Source organism: Zootoca vivipara, chromosome 11, assembly GCF_963506605.1.
Source record: "Zootoca vivipara chromosome 11, rZooViv1.1, whole genome shotgun sequence".
Classification (NCBI taxonomy): domain Eukaryota; kingdom Metazoa; phylum Chordata; class Lepidosauria; order Squamata; family Lacertidae; genus Zootoca; species Zootoca vivipara.
In genome coordinates this window covers 55,337,014-55,352,353 of record NC_083286.1, presented here as the reverse complement: position 1 = coordinate 55,352,353, position 15,340 = coordinate 55,337,014, and the positions used below count along the sequence as shown (strand labels likewise).

The 15,340-nt window shown below is 46.8% G+C and overlaps 1 protein-coding gene across 3 annotated transcripts in view; it reads right to left on the bottom strand.

The window, feature by feature from the left end:
- The window catches only part of ST8SIA5 (ST8 alpha-N-acetyl-neuraminide alpha-2,8-sialyltransferase 5), a 46,466-nt gene extending 31,577 nt beyond the window's left edge, over positions 1-14,889 (bottom strand). For 2 of the 3 annotated variants that reach the window (XM_035100673.2, XM_035100674.2), the window contains exon 1: positions 14,499-14,889. In XM_035100673.2, the coding sequence (XP_034956564.1) occupies positions 14,499-14,629 (131 nt within the window). In that variant the 5' untranslated portion in view covers positions 14,630-14,889. The remainder of the gene's footprint in view (positions 1-14,498) is intronic. The other variant, XM_035100672.2, reaches the window with a different exon arrangement.
- Positions 14,890-15,340: the final 451 nt, after the last annotated feature.

The window sequence follows — 15,340 nt, the reverse complement described above, 5'->3', positions numbered from 1 at the left end:
TTAAATTGGATCCCCTCACTCGCTGTGATCTGAAGGGCAAGCATGTTAAGCCGCTCCTCATAAGACATATCTTTCCACTCCTCAAATTAGTCTGACTGATCTTCCTCTGGCCTTCCTCCAAAATGAGCTGGGGGGGGGGCAGGGGAGACATCTGTTAAACTCATAGCTGCCAAGTTATCCCTTTTTTACAGGGATTTTCCCTTATGCTGAATAGGCTTCCTCACGAGAAAAGCGAAAACTTGGCAGCTATGGTTAAACTTGATTTCCTGACAGCAGCCCAGAGAACTCCCAAGAGGGCTTCAGGTCAGGAGCAATTACAGGCCAGAATGATGTCCAGCTCCTCGAAGGGCTCCTCTGGTCGAATTGCTTTCCTCCTCCACCAAAGGCACCTCCAGATTAGGGTGCTACCTGAACTGGGTCAAGGAGGTGCTCAGTGTTTTCATTTGGGCTCTGGGCTTTGTGTCTGCAGAGCTGCAGTGCATAGCAGAGGAGAGATGGGCAGAGAAAATTCGCCACCAACATACGTCACAGCAGGGACGATGGCATCATCTCCCGGGGCACTATTTCCTCTGCACGTCAAACAAGCTTTTCTCAAGAAAGGAACCCACCAAATAAGCCCTAGCAGAGGAAGACATAGCCTGCATGAGCATGCATGACCCTGGGGGTAAACGGTAACTTTCCCTTGAAAAAAATTCCCAGCACCCTTTTGTTGTGAGCGAGCCAAAGGCCTCCCCTATTCCCCTCCCAGAGCTACAGTTCCCAGAGCGGTTTAGCAGTCAATCACTCTTCACAGGGAACTCTGGGAATTGTAGTTCTGTTAGGGGAGCAGTCATCCTTAACAAACTACAGCTCCCGGGATTCCTTGGGCGGGAAGCAATGGCTGTTTAAAGTGTTATGATACTGTTTTAAATGCACTTGGGACCTCAGAAGGCCACAGCTATGGGGGTAGTTTGTTATGTGGAATGGGCAGGGAGGCTGTCATGAAGAGTTCAGTTCAGAAATGACCACTACATAGGGTTGCCATGTTTCAAAAAGTGAAAATCCAGACACAAAATTGCTTCCGGAAATACAGTGGTACCTCGGTTTACAAACACAATTGGTTCCAGAAGTCTGTACTTAACCTGAAGCAAACTTTCCCATTGAAAGTAATGGGAAGTGGATTAATCTGTTCCAGGCAGGTCCGCGGAGTACTCAGCCTGAAGTGTACTTAACCGGAGGTATGAGTGTAATTGGTTCCGGAAGTCCGTACTTAACCTGAAGCGTACTTAACCTGAAGCGAACTTTCCCATTGAAAGTAATGGAAAGTTGATTAATCCGTTCCAGACGGGTCCGCGGAGTACTTAAACTGAAAATACTCAAACCGAGGCGTACTTAAATCGAGGTATGACTGTACCAGGTGTATGGCAACCTTACCAGTACACAGCTTCCTACAGAGTACAGACTGTCACCCATTTGAAATGGATGCCAAGAGACCTCTAACGGTACCAATATACTTTCTATGTTCGTTTAACTCAGTGATTTTCATTATTATTGTTCTTTTGTCTCTGTTCAAATTGTCCGCCGCTGCAATGTTCTGCTGCTCTCTGATTCAAGCTGGTTTGTTTTGATAGTATAACTGCTGGTTTTCAGCTGAAGTCAGAACTCTTCCTGATGGGACTTATGGATATATACAGTTAGAAAGGACTGTGGAACTTTGTTACAATATATGATTACGGCTGCGAGACTTTTATATGCACAAAGATGGGAGGACCCATTATTACCAACAATGGAAGAATGGCTGTTAAAACTAACAGACTTAGTTGAAATGGCTAAACTGACGTGTTTAGTCAGAGACTAAACATTGTTAAGTCATTGTTAACATGTGATTAGAGATTGGAAGCCCCTCACAGACTTTTTACATGAAAAAGAAAAAGAAATAATGATATATGGATTTGAGGATTGAAGATCATGTTTGTTTATAGAAAGTGGCTTTGTTGGGTGGATTGGACAAACTGAATATTGCTTTTTTTTAATATAGCAGATAGATGAAGAATCAGAAGTTATTTATTTTCTGATTCTTAGTTTTCTAGCTTTCTCTTTTAACCTCTTTTCTACTCTTTTTATTTCTTTCCTTTACTTTCTCTATTTCTCTCCCTCTCCCCCCTTTGTGTTGTTATTGTATCTAGATAAAAGTCTTGGTTTGGTTAAATATATTAATTTTTTGCATTTTTCTCTATCAGCCTTTATAAAATTTATTTTTTAAAGTGGCATAACCGCTGCTTCAGTTTTTGCCTTTCCGTAATTGAGATGTTAAGTTGTTGTTGTTCTATGACGCTCAGAGAACTGCCATCAACGGAGAGCAGAAAAACTGGACACAAAAATACCAGAGAAGGCGACAAAGGGTGAAAAATAGGAACTTCATTATTTCGCCTCACTTGGTTTTCGTCCCTAGCGCTGGCAGAAGGATGCCAAAGAACTGTGCCAAGGGGAGCTGCTGCCACACTGTCTTGGCATAGACATTTCCAGAGCACCGAACTGCATGTAGCAGTTGATGGGAGAATGGAGCACAGTTGTCAACAAAGGAGCAAGTCATGCATTGGCCAGAAACAAGCACACCCAAGGTCATCCAAGGAGGGATGGCAGGTTTTCCTGCCTCCAGGCTTTGTGGACTGCTGAGTGATGAACAACCCTTGGATTTAACCATCGAAAAGGAAATCAATCATGGGAAAGAAGGGCAAGGAGGCAGAGTCACAGCCATGTGTCCCCTCCCCCCCCCCGCATCCTTAAAGGACAAGGAGCAAAATAATGTGACCCAGTTTGTTGAAGGAGAGCTGCAAACAAATTAATCTACTCTGAAGGTCTTCCCTAAATGTTGGCAGCCAATATTATTCTCCAAATACTGGCTGAGTTCGCCATGTTCAGCGAATAGCCAAAATTCAACATTTGACGCCGGACAATCTAAGCAGCGGCAATCAGACATTTCGGCAACATCCGACACCTTGCAATTGTATCTCATACGCTTTCTCTCATTTTGTACTCATTTTCATGGTTTACTTCCTACAAGGTAAGTGTGGGGCTTCTTTTTTAACTTTGGGGGGGAGAGATAAAGCAACCATTATACATGACACCAGTGAGGTTGTTTTCCCCTTGGAACCTCAGAAGCTGAACTTACACTGGGTCAGATCACTGGCCCACCTAGGTCAGTATTGTCTGCACTGGCTGGCAGCAGCTCTCCAGGATTTCAGATGAGGGACATTCACAGCCCTACCAAGAGATGCCATTGAAGATTCAACCTGGTGCCAAGCAGATTCTCTACCACTGAGGTCCAGCCCTTCTCCTTGCTTGCTGCATTTATCTTAAACAAATAGTGGGAAAGGGCGCTGAGATGGGTGAAGGGGTGTTAAACTTTTGCCCACCACCACCACCCAACTCCCTTCCAACTAGGATTCAACAGCCCCCCTCCTGTCTGAACCTCAGGCACCTGATAAACACTTTGCTATTTCTTAGTTTTCTATGATGGATTTTAGTTGCCTCTTGTCTGTTTTTATACACATTTCCTGCACACCACTTAGAAAGTATGGAAAGGAAATGTATAAATAGCAGAGATAAACAAATAAATCCCCAAACACCCCACAGCTGGGATTTGCAACGGGAGAAAAACGTCTCGCTGGTGGTCTCAAAAGGAGTTTTCCTCCCACTGCAGACATGTTTAACAAAAAAATTAACCTGAGTGCTGTGATGCTCGGGTGCTCCTTGGAGGGTTCAAACAGGCACCTGGTTGGTCCCTGTGAGAGCAGGGTGCTGGCCTCAATCCAACAGAGCCAGCAACTTCTTACGCTCCTAACTAAGCAAAGAGAAACTATGCAAGAAGCAGCACCTCCAGTTTGGTACTGAGGTGGAGAGGATGTGATTGACTTTCATAAAATTGCACACATAGTGGAATAAATGTGGATGGGGAGACATTGCTCTCTCTCCCTCTCCTGATTCTTGAACTCGGGGTTATCCAATCAAACGGATGAGCAGGAGATTACGGACAAGCGAAAGGAAGCATTTCTGCACACAGTGGATAATTAAATTCACAGCAGAGGAGGGGAATCTTTTCCAGCCAAAGGGACACATCCCCCCATGGGTAGCTCACTGGTACTTAGTAGGGTTGCCAGACTCAATAGAGGACAGGACTTCTGTGCCTTTAATTGCCCTGCTCTCTTTTGAGTCTGGAAACCTTAAAGAGAAACCAGAAACCCTTTGCTTGGAAATTAAACAAAGGGTCTGCTGGTTTCTCTTTAAGGTTTCCAGACTCAAAAGAGAGCAGGGCAATTAAAGGCACAGAAGTCCTGTCCTCTATTGAGTCTGGCAACCCTAGTACTTAGTGGGGCCAGAAGGAAAGTAGATGGCGCAACAGACACAGTTCTTCCCTTCTTGCAAAGCAGGCTGCATTGTGAAAGCCAGAGGTTTCTACACCCAGGCCTATAATCAAGGCTGCATGTCAGCCGGGCAAAAGCTCTCATCAAGATGGCAAAGCAAGGCCAGAGGGGGACATGGCCTGGACTTGAACACAAGCTGAGAAGCGTCCTGAGGGCCAAACAGAGGGGCCTTGAGGGCCACATCTGGGGAATGTCCTGAGGGCCAAACAGAGCCCCATTCGGTGGAGCAGCACCCCTGTCAAGATACGACAAGAGACCTGCACCTTCTAAAAATAAGTGAGGACTTTTTTCTCCCGACAGGCTTTCCCAGTCGGATAAATGGGTCTTTTTACCACTGGTGTCCATTTGTTGGGATTTTGTTTATTTGTTTTAAATGTCTTTGCTGTTTTTAATTATCTTCTGCGTCAATCTCCTAGAGGTGATGGTTTAGAACAGGCATCTCCAAACTGCAGCCCTCCAGGTGTTTGGCCTACAACTCCCATGATCCCTAGCTAACAGGACCAGTGGTCAGGGATGATGGGGATTGTAGTCCAAAACATCTGGAGGGCTGAAGTTTGGGGATGCCTGGTTTAGAAGGTGATTAATAAATCAGTGATGGTGATGATGAATCTGACATCCAGTTGTGTGTGATCAGTGGACTAGGGGGACTAGGCTAGTCCCCTAAATGTTCCTGCTAAATTAGAGTATTAAAGTATTAAAGCCTGGCACCTCCTTCCCAAAGCCTGGGAAGCTTCTGCCCTGCTTAGAGAGGGAGGTGCAATGCTAATGCATGCAATGTCAAGACTTCACAACATCAACCCCCCCACCACCACCACCACCAATTGCCCTCGCAAGCTGATTCCTCTGGCCCTGACCATTCCTCTATGAAAAAATTCCCCGCACATCACTGCCAACATCCTGTTCTCACAGGGACCAGCCAGGTGTGTGTGGGAAGCAATCAATCAGGACCTGCGCACAAGAGCTCTCTCCCAACTGGTGATTCACAGCAGCTGCCCTGCTGTGTTTGGCCTACAACTCCCATCATCCCTAGTTGACAGGACCAGTGGTCAGGGATGATGGGAATTGTAGTCCCAAAACATCTGGAGGGCTGAGTTTGGGGGTGCCTGGCGTAGGACTTGTTATGTATTCAGTGGTCTGTGTTTGCCTGAGCTTGAGTCTGGACTAAGGAATCCGAGCTCCTGTGTTCTGATTCAGTACATGTTGTCCAATCACAGAACATTTCAGGATTTGGGCCTCTGCCATTGGCCCTTGAACTCTGAGTCGTGATTCGCAGTTTGGAAGTTTAGGCAGCCAATCACATTGTGAGTGGGCGTGGCCTAGGCTTTCAGAAATGTATATAAGCAGTTGCTTTGACTCTGTTTCCCAGTTATGTAGTTCAATAAAGGTTCTTGCTGTTATCGCTGTATCTTGCCTCGTGGGAACCCACCTACACTTCAGGACTGCAGCCACAAGCTCTTAGGTTTTGAAGTGAGGGCTTTCCCACTTCACTGAATTTTCTCCTTGCGTGGTGCTCTCACACACTGTGTTTTTAAGGACTCATTTCAACGCTGGCTTGGCATTGTTTTATTAATCGGTGCAAACTGCTGAGAGCTTTTCAAGTCGGAAAGGGAGGCCTAGAGGTTGAAAACTAAACAATTAAAGCACACACAGCTTGGGTGGGAGGAGGAAATTGTGCTGAGGCAAGGACACCTTTGAAAGTATTTTTTATTGATTGGCTTTTATTTTCTTTACCCAAACGAGGGGGGGGGAGAGAGAGAGAGAAAGCTGGATGAGTCAGAATGAAATGTTCTTGCTGTTAACAAGGCTGCAGTTTAAGAGCAGAGGTGCTGATGTATGTATCGGGAATTCTTACGCGGTGCTATTTTCACAGCCAAAAAAATACTACCTCGCAGGGAGCGCTGGAACAGCAAGCGCTTGCAACATTCCTGCAGGGATCTTTTGAAATCACAGCTCAAGTGTGTGTGATCTATCTCCCCTACTTTACCACCCTTTTCATGCTTTTTTTTTTTTAAAAAAAAAGGTAAGTGGAGGAAAGAGGATCATGCAATGCAGGAGAAATGGGAGACATCACCAGGCGTTTGTGTCCAAGACACCCTTTTGGAGATCCACAGCCTATGCAGAATAAGAAGTCAACACCACTTCAGACCTTGCTCTTGGGACACAGAAATTGACCCCAGCTCTCCTGCCTCATCCCAGGCCCAAAATACACCTGCACATGGTCTTTCCTGAACAGTGAACAGGGCGTACAAATTGAATTTGCCCACAAGGAAAATCAAGACAAGCAACGACCGTTATATTTCTCGTCTATCGATGCTGGCGAAGCACCCTCCCCACACAGAGACTTGTGGCACCTTTTTATACACCACCTGATTGTACAAAAAAACCACCAAATTACATTACAGCATTATCGGTACTAAAAAACAACTACTAAAACATCCCCCCCCCAAAAAAGAGAGATCAATTCCCGGCGTCTCCAGGAAGGTTGGGTGAGACCCCCAGCTTAAACCCTGAAGGGTGGCTGCCAGTCAGTGTGGGCACTACTGAGCAGTCAGATGGAATAAACTTCTGGCTATTTATAGTTCCTTATTCAACACATGCCCTGTCCAGGATTTCTACTTCTGTGTTAAATGTACACACAAGTGTGGAGGGTGAGCATGAGCAGTCGGTGGTACATTTTGTACCATTGCAATATCGTTACCTTCTTTGGGTCTTACACAAGGGGTGGCTATTTACCAGCCCAAAACTTCAAAATGCAGCTATGTCCTGAAAAGTGCATGAATGCAGTCACAAAATACATGGAGAGCAATTTTGGCTTACAGTGGTACCTCGGTTCTCAAACGCTCTGGTTCTCAAACTCCCAAAACCCAGAAGTAAGTGTTCCACTTTTCGAACGTTTTTCAAAAGCTGAGCATCCGATGCGGTTATCAGCTACTGTTTCCGGGGCACCTGCACCAATCAGAAGCTGTGCCTTGGTTTTCAAACATTTCGGAAGTCAAATGGACTTCCGGAACGGTTTAAGTTTGGCGCTTTCGTTTTTGAGGCTTTTCCGGTTCATTTGTTTTTGGGACTGTGTGGAACCCAGTTCAGCTACTGATTGAATGTGTGACTGCGGAAATGAATAAAAGACCCCCCCCCAATCCAAACAATGACTATCAGCAGTGCAGGTAAGGGAAAAAATTATTTTAATTTTTATCATCTACAATACTGTCTTATTTATTTTATAGTACAGTGCATTGATTATTGCTTTCATTTTATGGATCAGTGGTCTTGTTAGATAGTAAAATTCATGTTAAAATGCTGTTTTAGGGCTTGTTTTTAAAAGTCTGGAACAGATTAATTCGTTTTGCATTACCTTCTATGGAAAAGCGCACCTTGGTTTTGGAACGCTTTGGTTTTGGAACAGACTTCCGGGACGGATTAAGTTTGAGAACCAAGGTACCACTGTATTTGCAAAGGACACAAGTCTTCTGAAGGCACTTTCCCATCTACTTTGGATTGCTTCTTTGTTTTATTTGGCAGTGGGTGGTCTTTGGGAGAGAAACAGAGAGAAACAGTTGCAGAAGCTGCAACTCCACACTTTGCACCCTTTCCCGCCCTCCACTGAAATCTGACAGCAGCCAGGCTACTTTTGAGTGCCCCTGGCCCAGAGCCTCCCCACCCATTGCTAATATAGAACCTCATGAGATGGTGTCCCTAAGTATACTTCTTCTTCTTTTAATTTGTTTTCATTCAAATATTTTCATGGATAACAAAGCTACACATAACGACTCTGTTTTCAATTGATAGAGTTGTTTCTACAGGTCAATGAGACACCGCTGCCATAGGCACTGTGAGGTTGGAAGAACAAATGGGGGATAATGATCTTTCATTCTTTTGCAGAAGCCCTAGATCAGGGGTGGCCAACTCCCAGGAGACTGTGATCTACTCACAGAGTTAAAAACTGGAAGTGATCTACCCCCTTTTTTTGCGTCCAGTCAAAATTGTTGAGCTTTTTTTAGGAAGGAGGAAGGCGCATTTTGGGGGGTTCAGGTCAAAGTTGTTGGGTTTTCAGGGAGGAGGTAAAACGTTGAGCTTTTTTTTAGGGGAGCCACAGTTGTTCAGCTTCTGTGGGGGGGGGGAGCCAATGATCTACCAGGGATCTACTGCAGATGATCTACCTGTTGGACATGCCTGCCCTAGATGGACCAATGGTCAGACTCAGAATAAAGGAGCTTCCTACCAGTATTTGTGTTCCAGTGGGGTTCATTTCCTACATTCACTACCTTACTACTCTATTCCAAACTTTAAAATGGAAAGCGTAAAGCTGGTGGTCAACAAAAGAGGTTTAAAGACTCTCTCAAGGCAAATCTTTAAAAATGTAGTATAAACACCAACAACTGGCAAACACTTGCCTGCGAGCGCTCCAGTTGGAGAACAGCCTTTACCAAAGGTGTCGTGGGCTTTGAAGACCCTTGAACTCAGGGAGCAAGGGAGAAAGGTGCTAAGAGGAAGGCATGCTTGGCAAATCCACACCGTGATCAACCCCCGCCTGGAAACCAATGTCCCCACTGTGGAAGGACGTGTGGATCCAGAATTGGCCTCCACAGTCACTTACGGACTCATTGTTAAAGCCGTGTTTATAGAAGACAATCTTACTCGGCTACGAGGGATCGCCAAAGAAGATACCAGAGGGCAACGAAAATGGTCAAAGGCCTGGAAACGATGCCTCATGAGGAACGGCTTAGGGAGCTGGGTATGTTTAGCCTGGAGAAGAGAAGGTTAAGGGGTGATATGATAGCCATGTTCAAATACATAAAAGGATGTCATATAGAGGAGGGAGAAATGTTGTTTTCTGCTGCTCCAGAGAAGCGGACACGGAGCAATGGATTCAAACTTCAAGAAAAAAGATTCCACCTAAACATTAGGAAGAACTTCCTGACAGTAAGAGCTGTTTGGCAGTGGAATTTGCTACCAAGGAGTGTGGTGGAGTCTCCTTCTTTGGAGGTCTTTAAGCGGAGGCTTGACAGCCATATGTCAAGAATGCTTTGATGGTGTTTCCTGCTCGGCAGGGGGTTGGACTGGATGGCCCTTGTGGTCTCTTCCAACTCTATGATTCTATGATTCTAAGGGCTGTTGTATGGATAAAATGGAGCAGCACCAATGTACGTCTCCCTGAGCTCCTTGTGGTAAGGGATGGATGGATCCATTGGTGAAATAAACAAATAAACCCTTGAAAGGTGGGGCACTGTGCCTGTGTCATTCATATATAAATTATATCCATTTATAGTGCACCATTATTACTTCTGAAAGCCCTGTCTGTTTTGTACCAAGTTCCAATTAACTGCCTCTGCCACATCTGGAGATGTTGGGTTTCATAATCACCCAAATTACAGCTATTTAAAGAGGAACGATTAAATGTGCACGGCACGACTGGAGCCTTCCATTGGACTGTCAGCTGCTGGAGAGGGCTGGAGAGAGAGGAATCCTGCATAGCAGGCAGGGCTTCCTCCTGTGTAAACTGCCCTCGCTTCTCCGAAAGAGTCAGCGGTGCTTTAAAATACTGGGTGGCGGAAGCTCCGTTTACTGTCTTCAGCGATGCTATCTTTCTGAACAGCTGTGATCACACAGAATAGAAACTGGGGCTTCCAGCAGCTCCCTGAGAATCCCAGGTTTAAATCCTTGTTATTATTTTTAGTTCCAGCCCTCATGGTGTGAGAGAGGAAAAACACTTTGTGAAAGGTTAAAAAGGACCTGTTTCCTAAAGGACTTTCTCTCTTCCCCTGATGGAGAGCTGTAAGCTGAAGGCACCTTGTCTCTCTCGGAGGGGTAGGGGGTTGATATGTGCTAGTGCAGACTTTGTCAACGTGCTGCCCTCCAGATGCTGGCTGTGGCTGATGGGAGATGCGGCCGAAAACATCTGGAGCACAACAGGTTGGCTGTGGCTACAGTAAAGGATATGCCACCTGCCAGGAATCCATGAACTGCTGGCATCCATGGAAGCCCTAACCTGGAGCCTGAGGCTCTTGATCGCAGGGCTATGGGTTCAAGCAAAAGATTCCCGCATTGCAGGGGGTCAGACTGGATGACCTTGGGGACCCCTTCCAACTCTATGATTCTCCGTTCCTGAGCTTGGGGAAATTTGCTCTACTTACAGGCAACTCCCTGTTTGCGAGGGATTGCATTCTGAATCACTGCACGCTTCCGTGAAATCGTGTATAATCGGAACACCCATTGGAAAAGCCTGAAAAACACCCTGTTCCCCATCCCTGTCCCAATAGTTTTTGAGACATTTTCGGGTTCGGCGCGATGCACACACACACCATCGCACACATATGAGGTGCGCCTAAAGCAGCCGCTGCCTGCATACAATTGTAAGTAAAGCAAATATTATTCTAAAATAAAAATAAAAATCCAATGATCTCCATTGAGCTCACTTCCACGAAGAAGCTGAACATAAGTAGCATGTCCCTGGTACACCTCCAGAGAAGAGGGGAGCAAGTAAGAATAAAAAGCAAGCCAGGTAACCATCAGCACCAAACTATGTGCTGTGTGCTTTGACTGGCAGCTGCTCCTCAAGATCCCAGGCAGAGAAAAGCTCTTTCCCAGCCCTAGATCATATCTTAGCTCAGCCAAGTGATGGACTATGGAATTGAAAGAGGCAGCTTCTCAGTGAGGGATCCTCAGGCCCAGGGACTGACTAGGGCTGGGCAATTGATTGATTGATTGACTTTTTACCTTTATCCTCTGTATACCGCATTTTGTTTGTTTTATTGCTATGGCTTGTGGCTGATGCAAATAAAGATTCATTCAGTCAGTCTGTCCTGCCATGCGATGCCCAAATTCTTCCAGACGGAGTGCATGTGGGCCGAAGGGTGAGGGAGTGCTATATATACGATATACTAACAGCAAACTCGCTATCCAATTTTTATACAGCAAAATACCATTACCTACATGCAACACAGTGGCTAAGGAAAAACTGAGGGTTGTCAAGACTACCCCGCCCCCCCCCAAAAAAAGACCTTTTAAAAAAATCCTAAAAGGGGGAGGGAGCCAAAAGCAGCTCATTGCGAACTCAGAATGTTTGCTGACTAGTGGGAAAGAGAGAAAAATCAGTGGGAACGTAATGGAGTACCTAGGAAAGGACACGGCTGACTGGCTGAATTGTGCAACTCGATGCTGCAACATTTTGTTGTGGGTCCCACTTTAAATAAAGAAGCAGCCCTCCCAAGGTGGCTTACGAAAGCCCATGAAAAACATACCAGATTTTTTTTAAAAAAATATGTACAAATTAAACAAGCCAATTTCAAAAGCTACCGGTAAGAGCAACCGCACTTTCAACAGAACACAGTTTGGAGCAAGCGTTTACGGTCTGTTTAGCAGCTGTCCAAAAAACTGAGCCGATCAAACTTCTGGAAGAGAATTCCCAACATATGCAGGGCTAGCACAGAAAAGGCCCCGTCTCCAACACCCACCAGTCCGATAGATCCTGACAGCAGACTCATGAGCCAGACCCCAAAGGATTATCTCGACAGCTGGGCGCATTCCTATAGATGCAGGAGGTCTTGCAAACAACCCGATTCCAAATCATTTAGAACAGCAGTAGCCTTTGGGGTGAACTCTACATCTTGTTAGACTTCAACTCCCAGTAGCCGCCATGTCCAACAGTCAGGAATTGCAGACGTTTTAGTCCAGCAACATCTGGAGGGCATCAAAATTGGCGAGGCCGGGTTTAGGGCTTGAAAGGCGATGACATGGGTTTTCTGGAAAAATATGTGTTGTAACTTTTTCCAGAACGTTTTCCTGTGCAAGTTAGTTTCCGTGTGGGGAAATCTGTATGCTCCAGTAGAGAGTGATCTAATGTAGCATGCTTTATTTTACTTGTATTTAGTAAACAAAGCTAAAAATGTTGCAAATGCCAAGCTTGCTTAATACTGTATTTGCAATTGGCACCCGTTCATTATTACTAATGAACTTACGAAACGGGAAAAGCAGGCGTCCCACGCCACTGTTTAAAGGGCATAACCGGCACTTTTTAATTGAGCCTGGAAATGAATAGGCAGGCAGCGCAACTGGCATAGGGTTGATGTTATATTCTCTGAACGCCTAGACCCCATTTGCCCTTTCAGAAAAGTCCCCTTTCATAATTTACATTATTACACTTGCTGAATTTTTACACTTGCTGATCCCAATTCAGCAAAAGGCCATCGCAGCCCACATCCCATTGAAGTGAATGGGACAGCTGAATTCATCACTGACAAATCCATTGACTTCAATGGTGCCCAGGTGTGATCATTTCTCTCTTGATCAGGGCTCGGAACCCAAAGCATCCTCTTCATTTGCATGACTATTTAGCCCTAGCCAGTGCATGCTTTTACTCAGAAGTAAGCTGACCTTTTCAAATGGGGTTCAGTTCCATGAAAGCAGGAAGGAAGGCACTTTTACTACTTGTTCTGGCAGAAGTGTGCAATGCATGCATTTCATATGAGAAAATATGTTTATGTACAGAGCATCCATTTGGCAAAGACTCCATGTGATGGAACAGACAATGGGAAAGTGGAACAGCCACTGTTGTGTAGTGGTTAGAGAGTTAGGCTAGGACCTGGGAGGCCAGAGTTCAAATCCCCACTCAGCCAGTAAGCTCATTGGGTGACCTTGGGCGAATTACTATTTCTCAGCCTAACCTACCTCACAGGGTTGTTGTGTGGATAAACTGTGGCTGGGGGAGGAGAGAATTACCTCTTTGGAGGAAAGATAAGATCTAAGAATAATAACAAGCAGTAACGGTAGTGGTAGTAAAGGACCCAAAACAGAAACTCGCCTTTATGGGCAAGAAATGGGTGACAGCATTTCACCAGTGAGTAGCAGGAGATGAGTGGGGAAAAGATAGGGTGTATTCTCTGCATATGAAACAAGGCTGCAAACTTTTCCATTTCTCAGGTTGAGATCATTCTGATAATACAAGGCTGTTCTGCAGCCCTCAACACACAGTAAACCTTGGAATATCTATGCTGTAGAAATATATATAATGCCAAATTAGATCAGATATATATAAATTAGTTTAATTTCATCGCACACAGGTTGTACAATGACAATAAAGGGATTATTTTACACACACACCCCTAAAACCTGCATTTTTGTCTCCACGTAGTCTGAGTGCTGGATTAGTGGGGCGGGAAGAGAGGGTTTAAGGCAGCTTTTGCAAGGCAGTGTGTTTTAGATTCCCATTAGCTCCAGCCCCAAAAATCTGCAGGCTGGCAATGGCTGCCTTGTGGGCACAGGACATCTGCCCAGCTCTCCAACCAAAACAGAGTGGCAGGATTCCAAAGTGTGCAGCAAGGTGGTTTAAGTTGCCCCTACACTAATTTAAGAGCCTAGCATCTGGTAGCCCCGTACAGAGGCATTTTGTACACTTTGTAGTTATCACTCCAAACACAGAAGTTTTATCTTCCAACAGCCCTCTAGCCCAAACTGAGCAAAGCCTCACAAGGTGAAGAATGGCTGCAGCGAGTTGTTACAGTGACACTAAACCAGGAAATGTGTTTATATCTATCCAGGCATGCACAGTGCCTGCTTTTGAAACATCTGTAGCTATCTGCCCACACAGCATCGCACAGAGCTTGAACTCTTGCATGTCTTGGCTATTTGGCCTCACTTCTTTACAACACACACAACCACCACCAGTCACCAACACGCGTCCAGGCTAAGGAACCAGCACTGCTCCGGATCTGGCGCAAGTGGGTTGGTGCAGCCCCAAACCCAAAGGCAGCCCAGTCCTATTCTGCGCTTCCTCAATGCCGCTGGGTTGAATCCTGTGAAGAGGATTGCAAGCCCCGCAGCCCAGACCTGCGCCCGCTTTTGCCCAAGTTACGGGGTGTAGAGAGTGACGGGCAAGTCGTACGGCGCGATCCCGCTCACGTTTTTACTCGGGAGCAAAGTCCTGCTCAGCTCACTCCTTGGGAAGAGCGCGCGAGGTTGTTTGCACGGTTGGTTCCGAAGGTCCCAGAAGCTTCTTTTGCATACTTTCAGGAGGGTTTAAAAAACAATAATCTGCGACCACCGCCCCCAACTCATTTATCCTCCCTCCCCAAAATACAGCGAGGAAAACTCCTCTCGTACCTCTTGAGATAGTTTCTCCCGTACAGGATCTGCTGCAGGAGAGTGACGACGGCGAAGGCGCAGATGAAGATGAAGAGCAAAGTTCGGTTCCCCAGCAGATCCCGGCTGGAAGTGGGGTCCGTGTAGCCCATGCTGGCGGAAAGGGGGCCGGGAAGCCGAGCTCCGTCAAGGTCTCGCTCGCAGAAGGAGCCGCATCCTCCTCAAGCCCCGCTCAGGCGCGGCTGGGGCGAAGGAGAGAAGAGGAGGAGCAGGACGCGGAGGCGCGCCATTCAAGGGCACGGCGGCCCCGCATCGCCGCCCCCCGGCGGAGGGAGAGAGGCGGCGGCGGCCGGGCGGAAAGTTCTTCCCAGGCGCGGGAAAGCGTCTCGGCGGCTTCTCGCTTCTGCAAAGCAGCGCTCTCCGGCTCGCCTCGTCGGCGCCTCCGCCGCCCGCGCTGCGCCAGAGGAGGAGGCCCCCGGCGCGCAAAGGAGGGCGGCGCTGCTTCTCCTCCTCCTCCTCCTCCTGGGGGGCGGGGAATAAAAGCCCCTCCGAAATCCCCCCTTTCTACTCAACGAGGGGCCGGCCCCGGTCTTCTTTCGGGGAGGGGGCGGGCAGAGAGGAAGCCGAGCAAATCGAGAGAGGGTTCAAAGCGAAAGGCGACACCCCCAACGGAACTCCTGCAGCGGGCTGGCTGGCTGGCCTCTCCAAAACGCTGCGCTTTGGTTAGGTGCTGCTGTGTGTGTGCGTGCGCGCATGGAGATTTCCATATGGGCGTCTGGCACATAGACTCCAGCGAGGAAGACGAAGTAGAAGGGGACGTGTTCGGCCAGGGCTAGGTTTGAACCCAGGGAGGGTCACGAGTC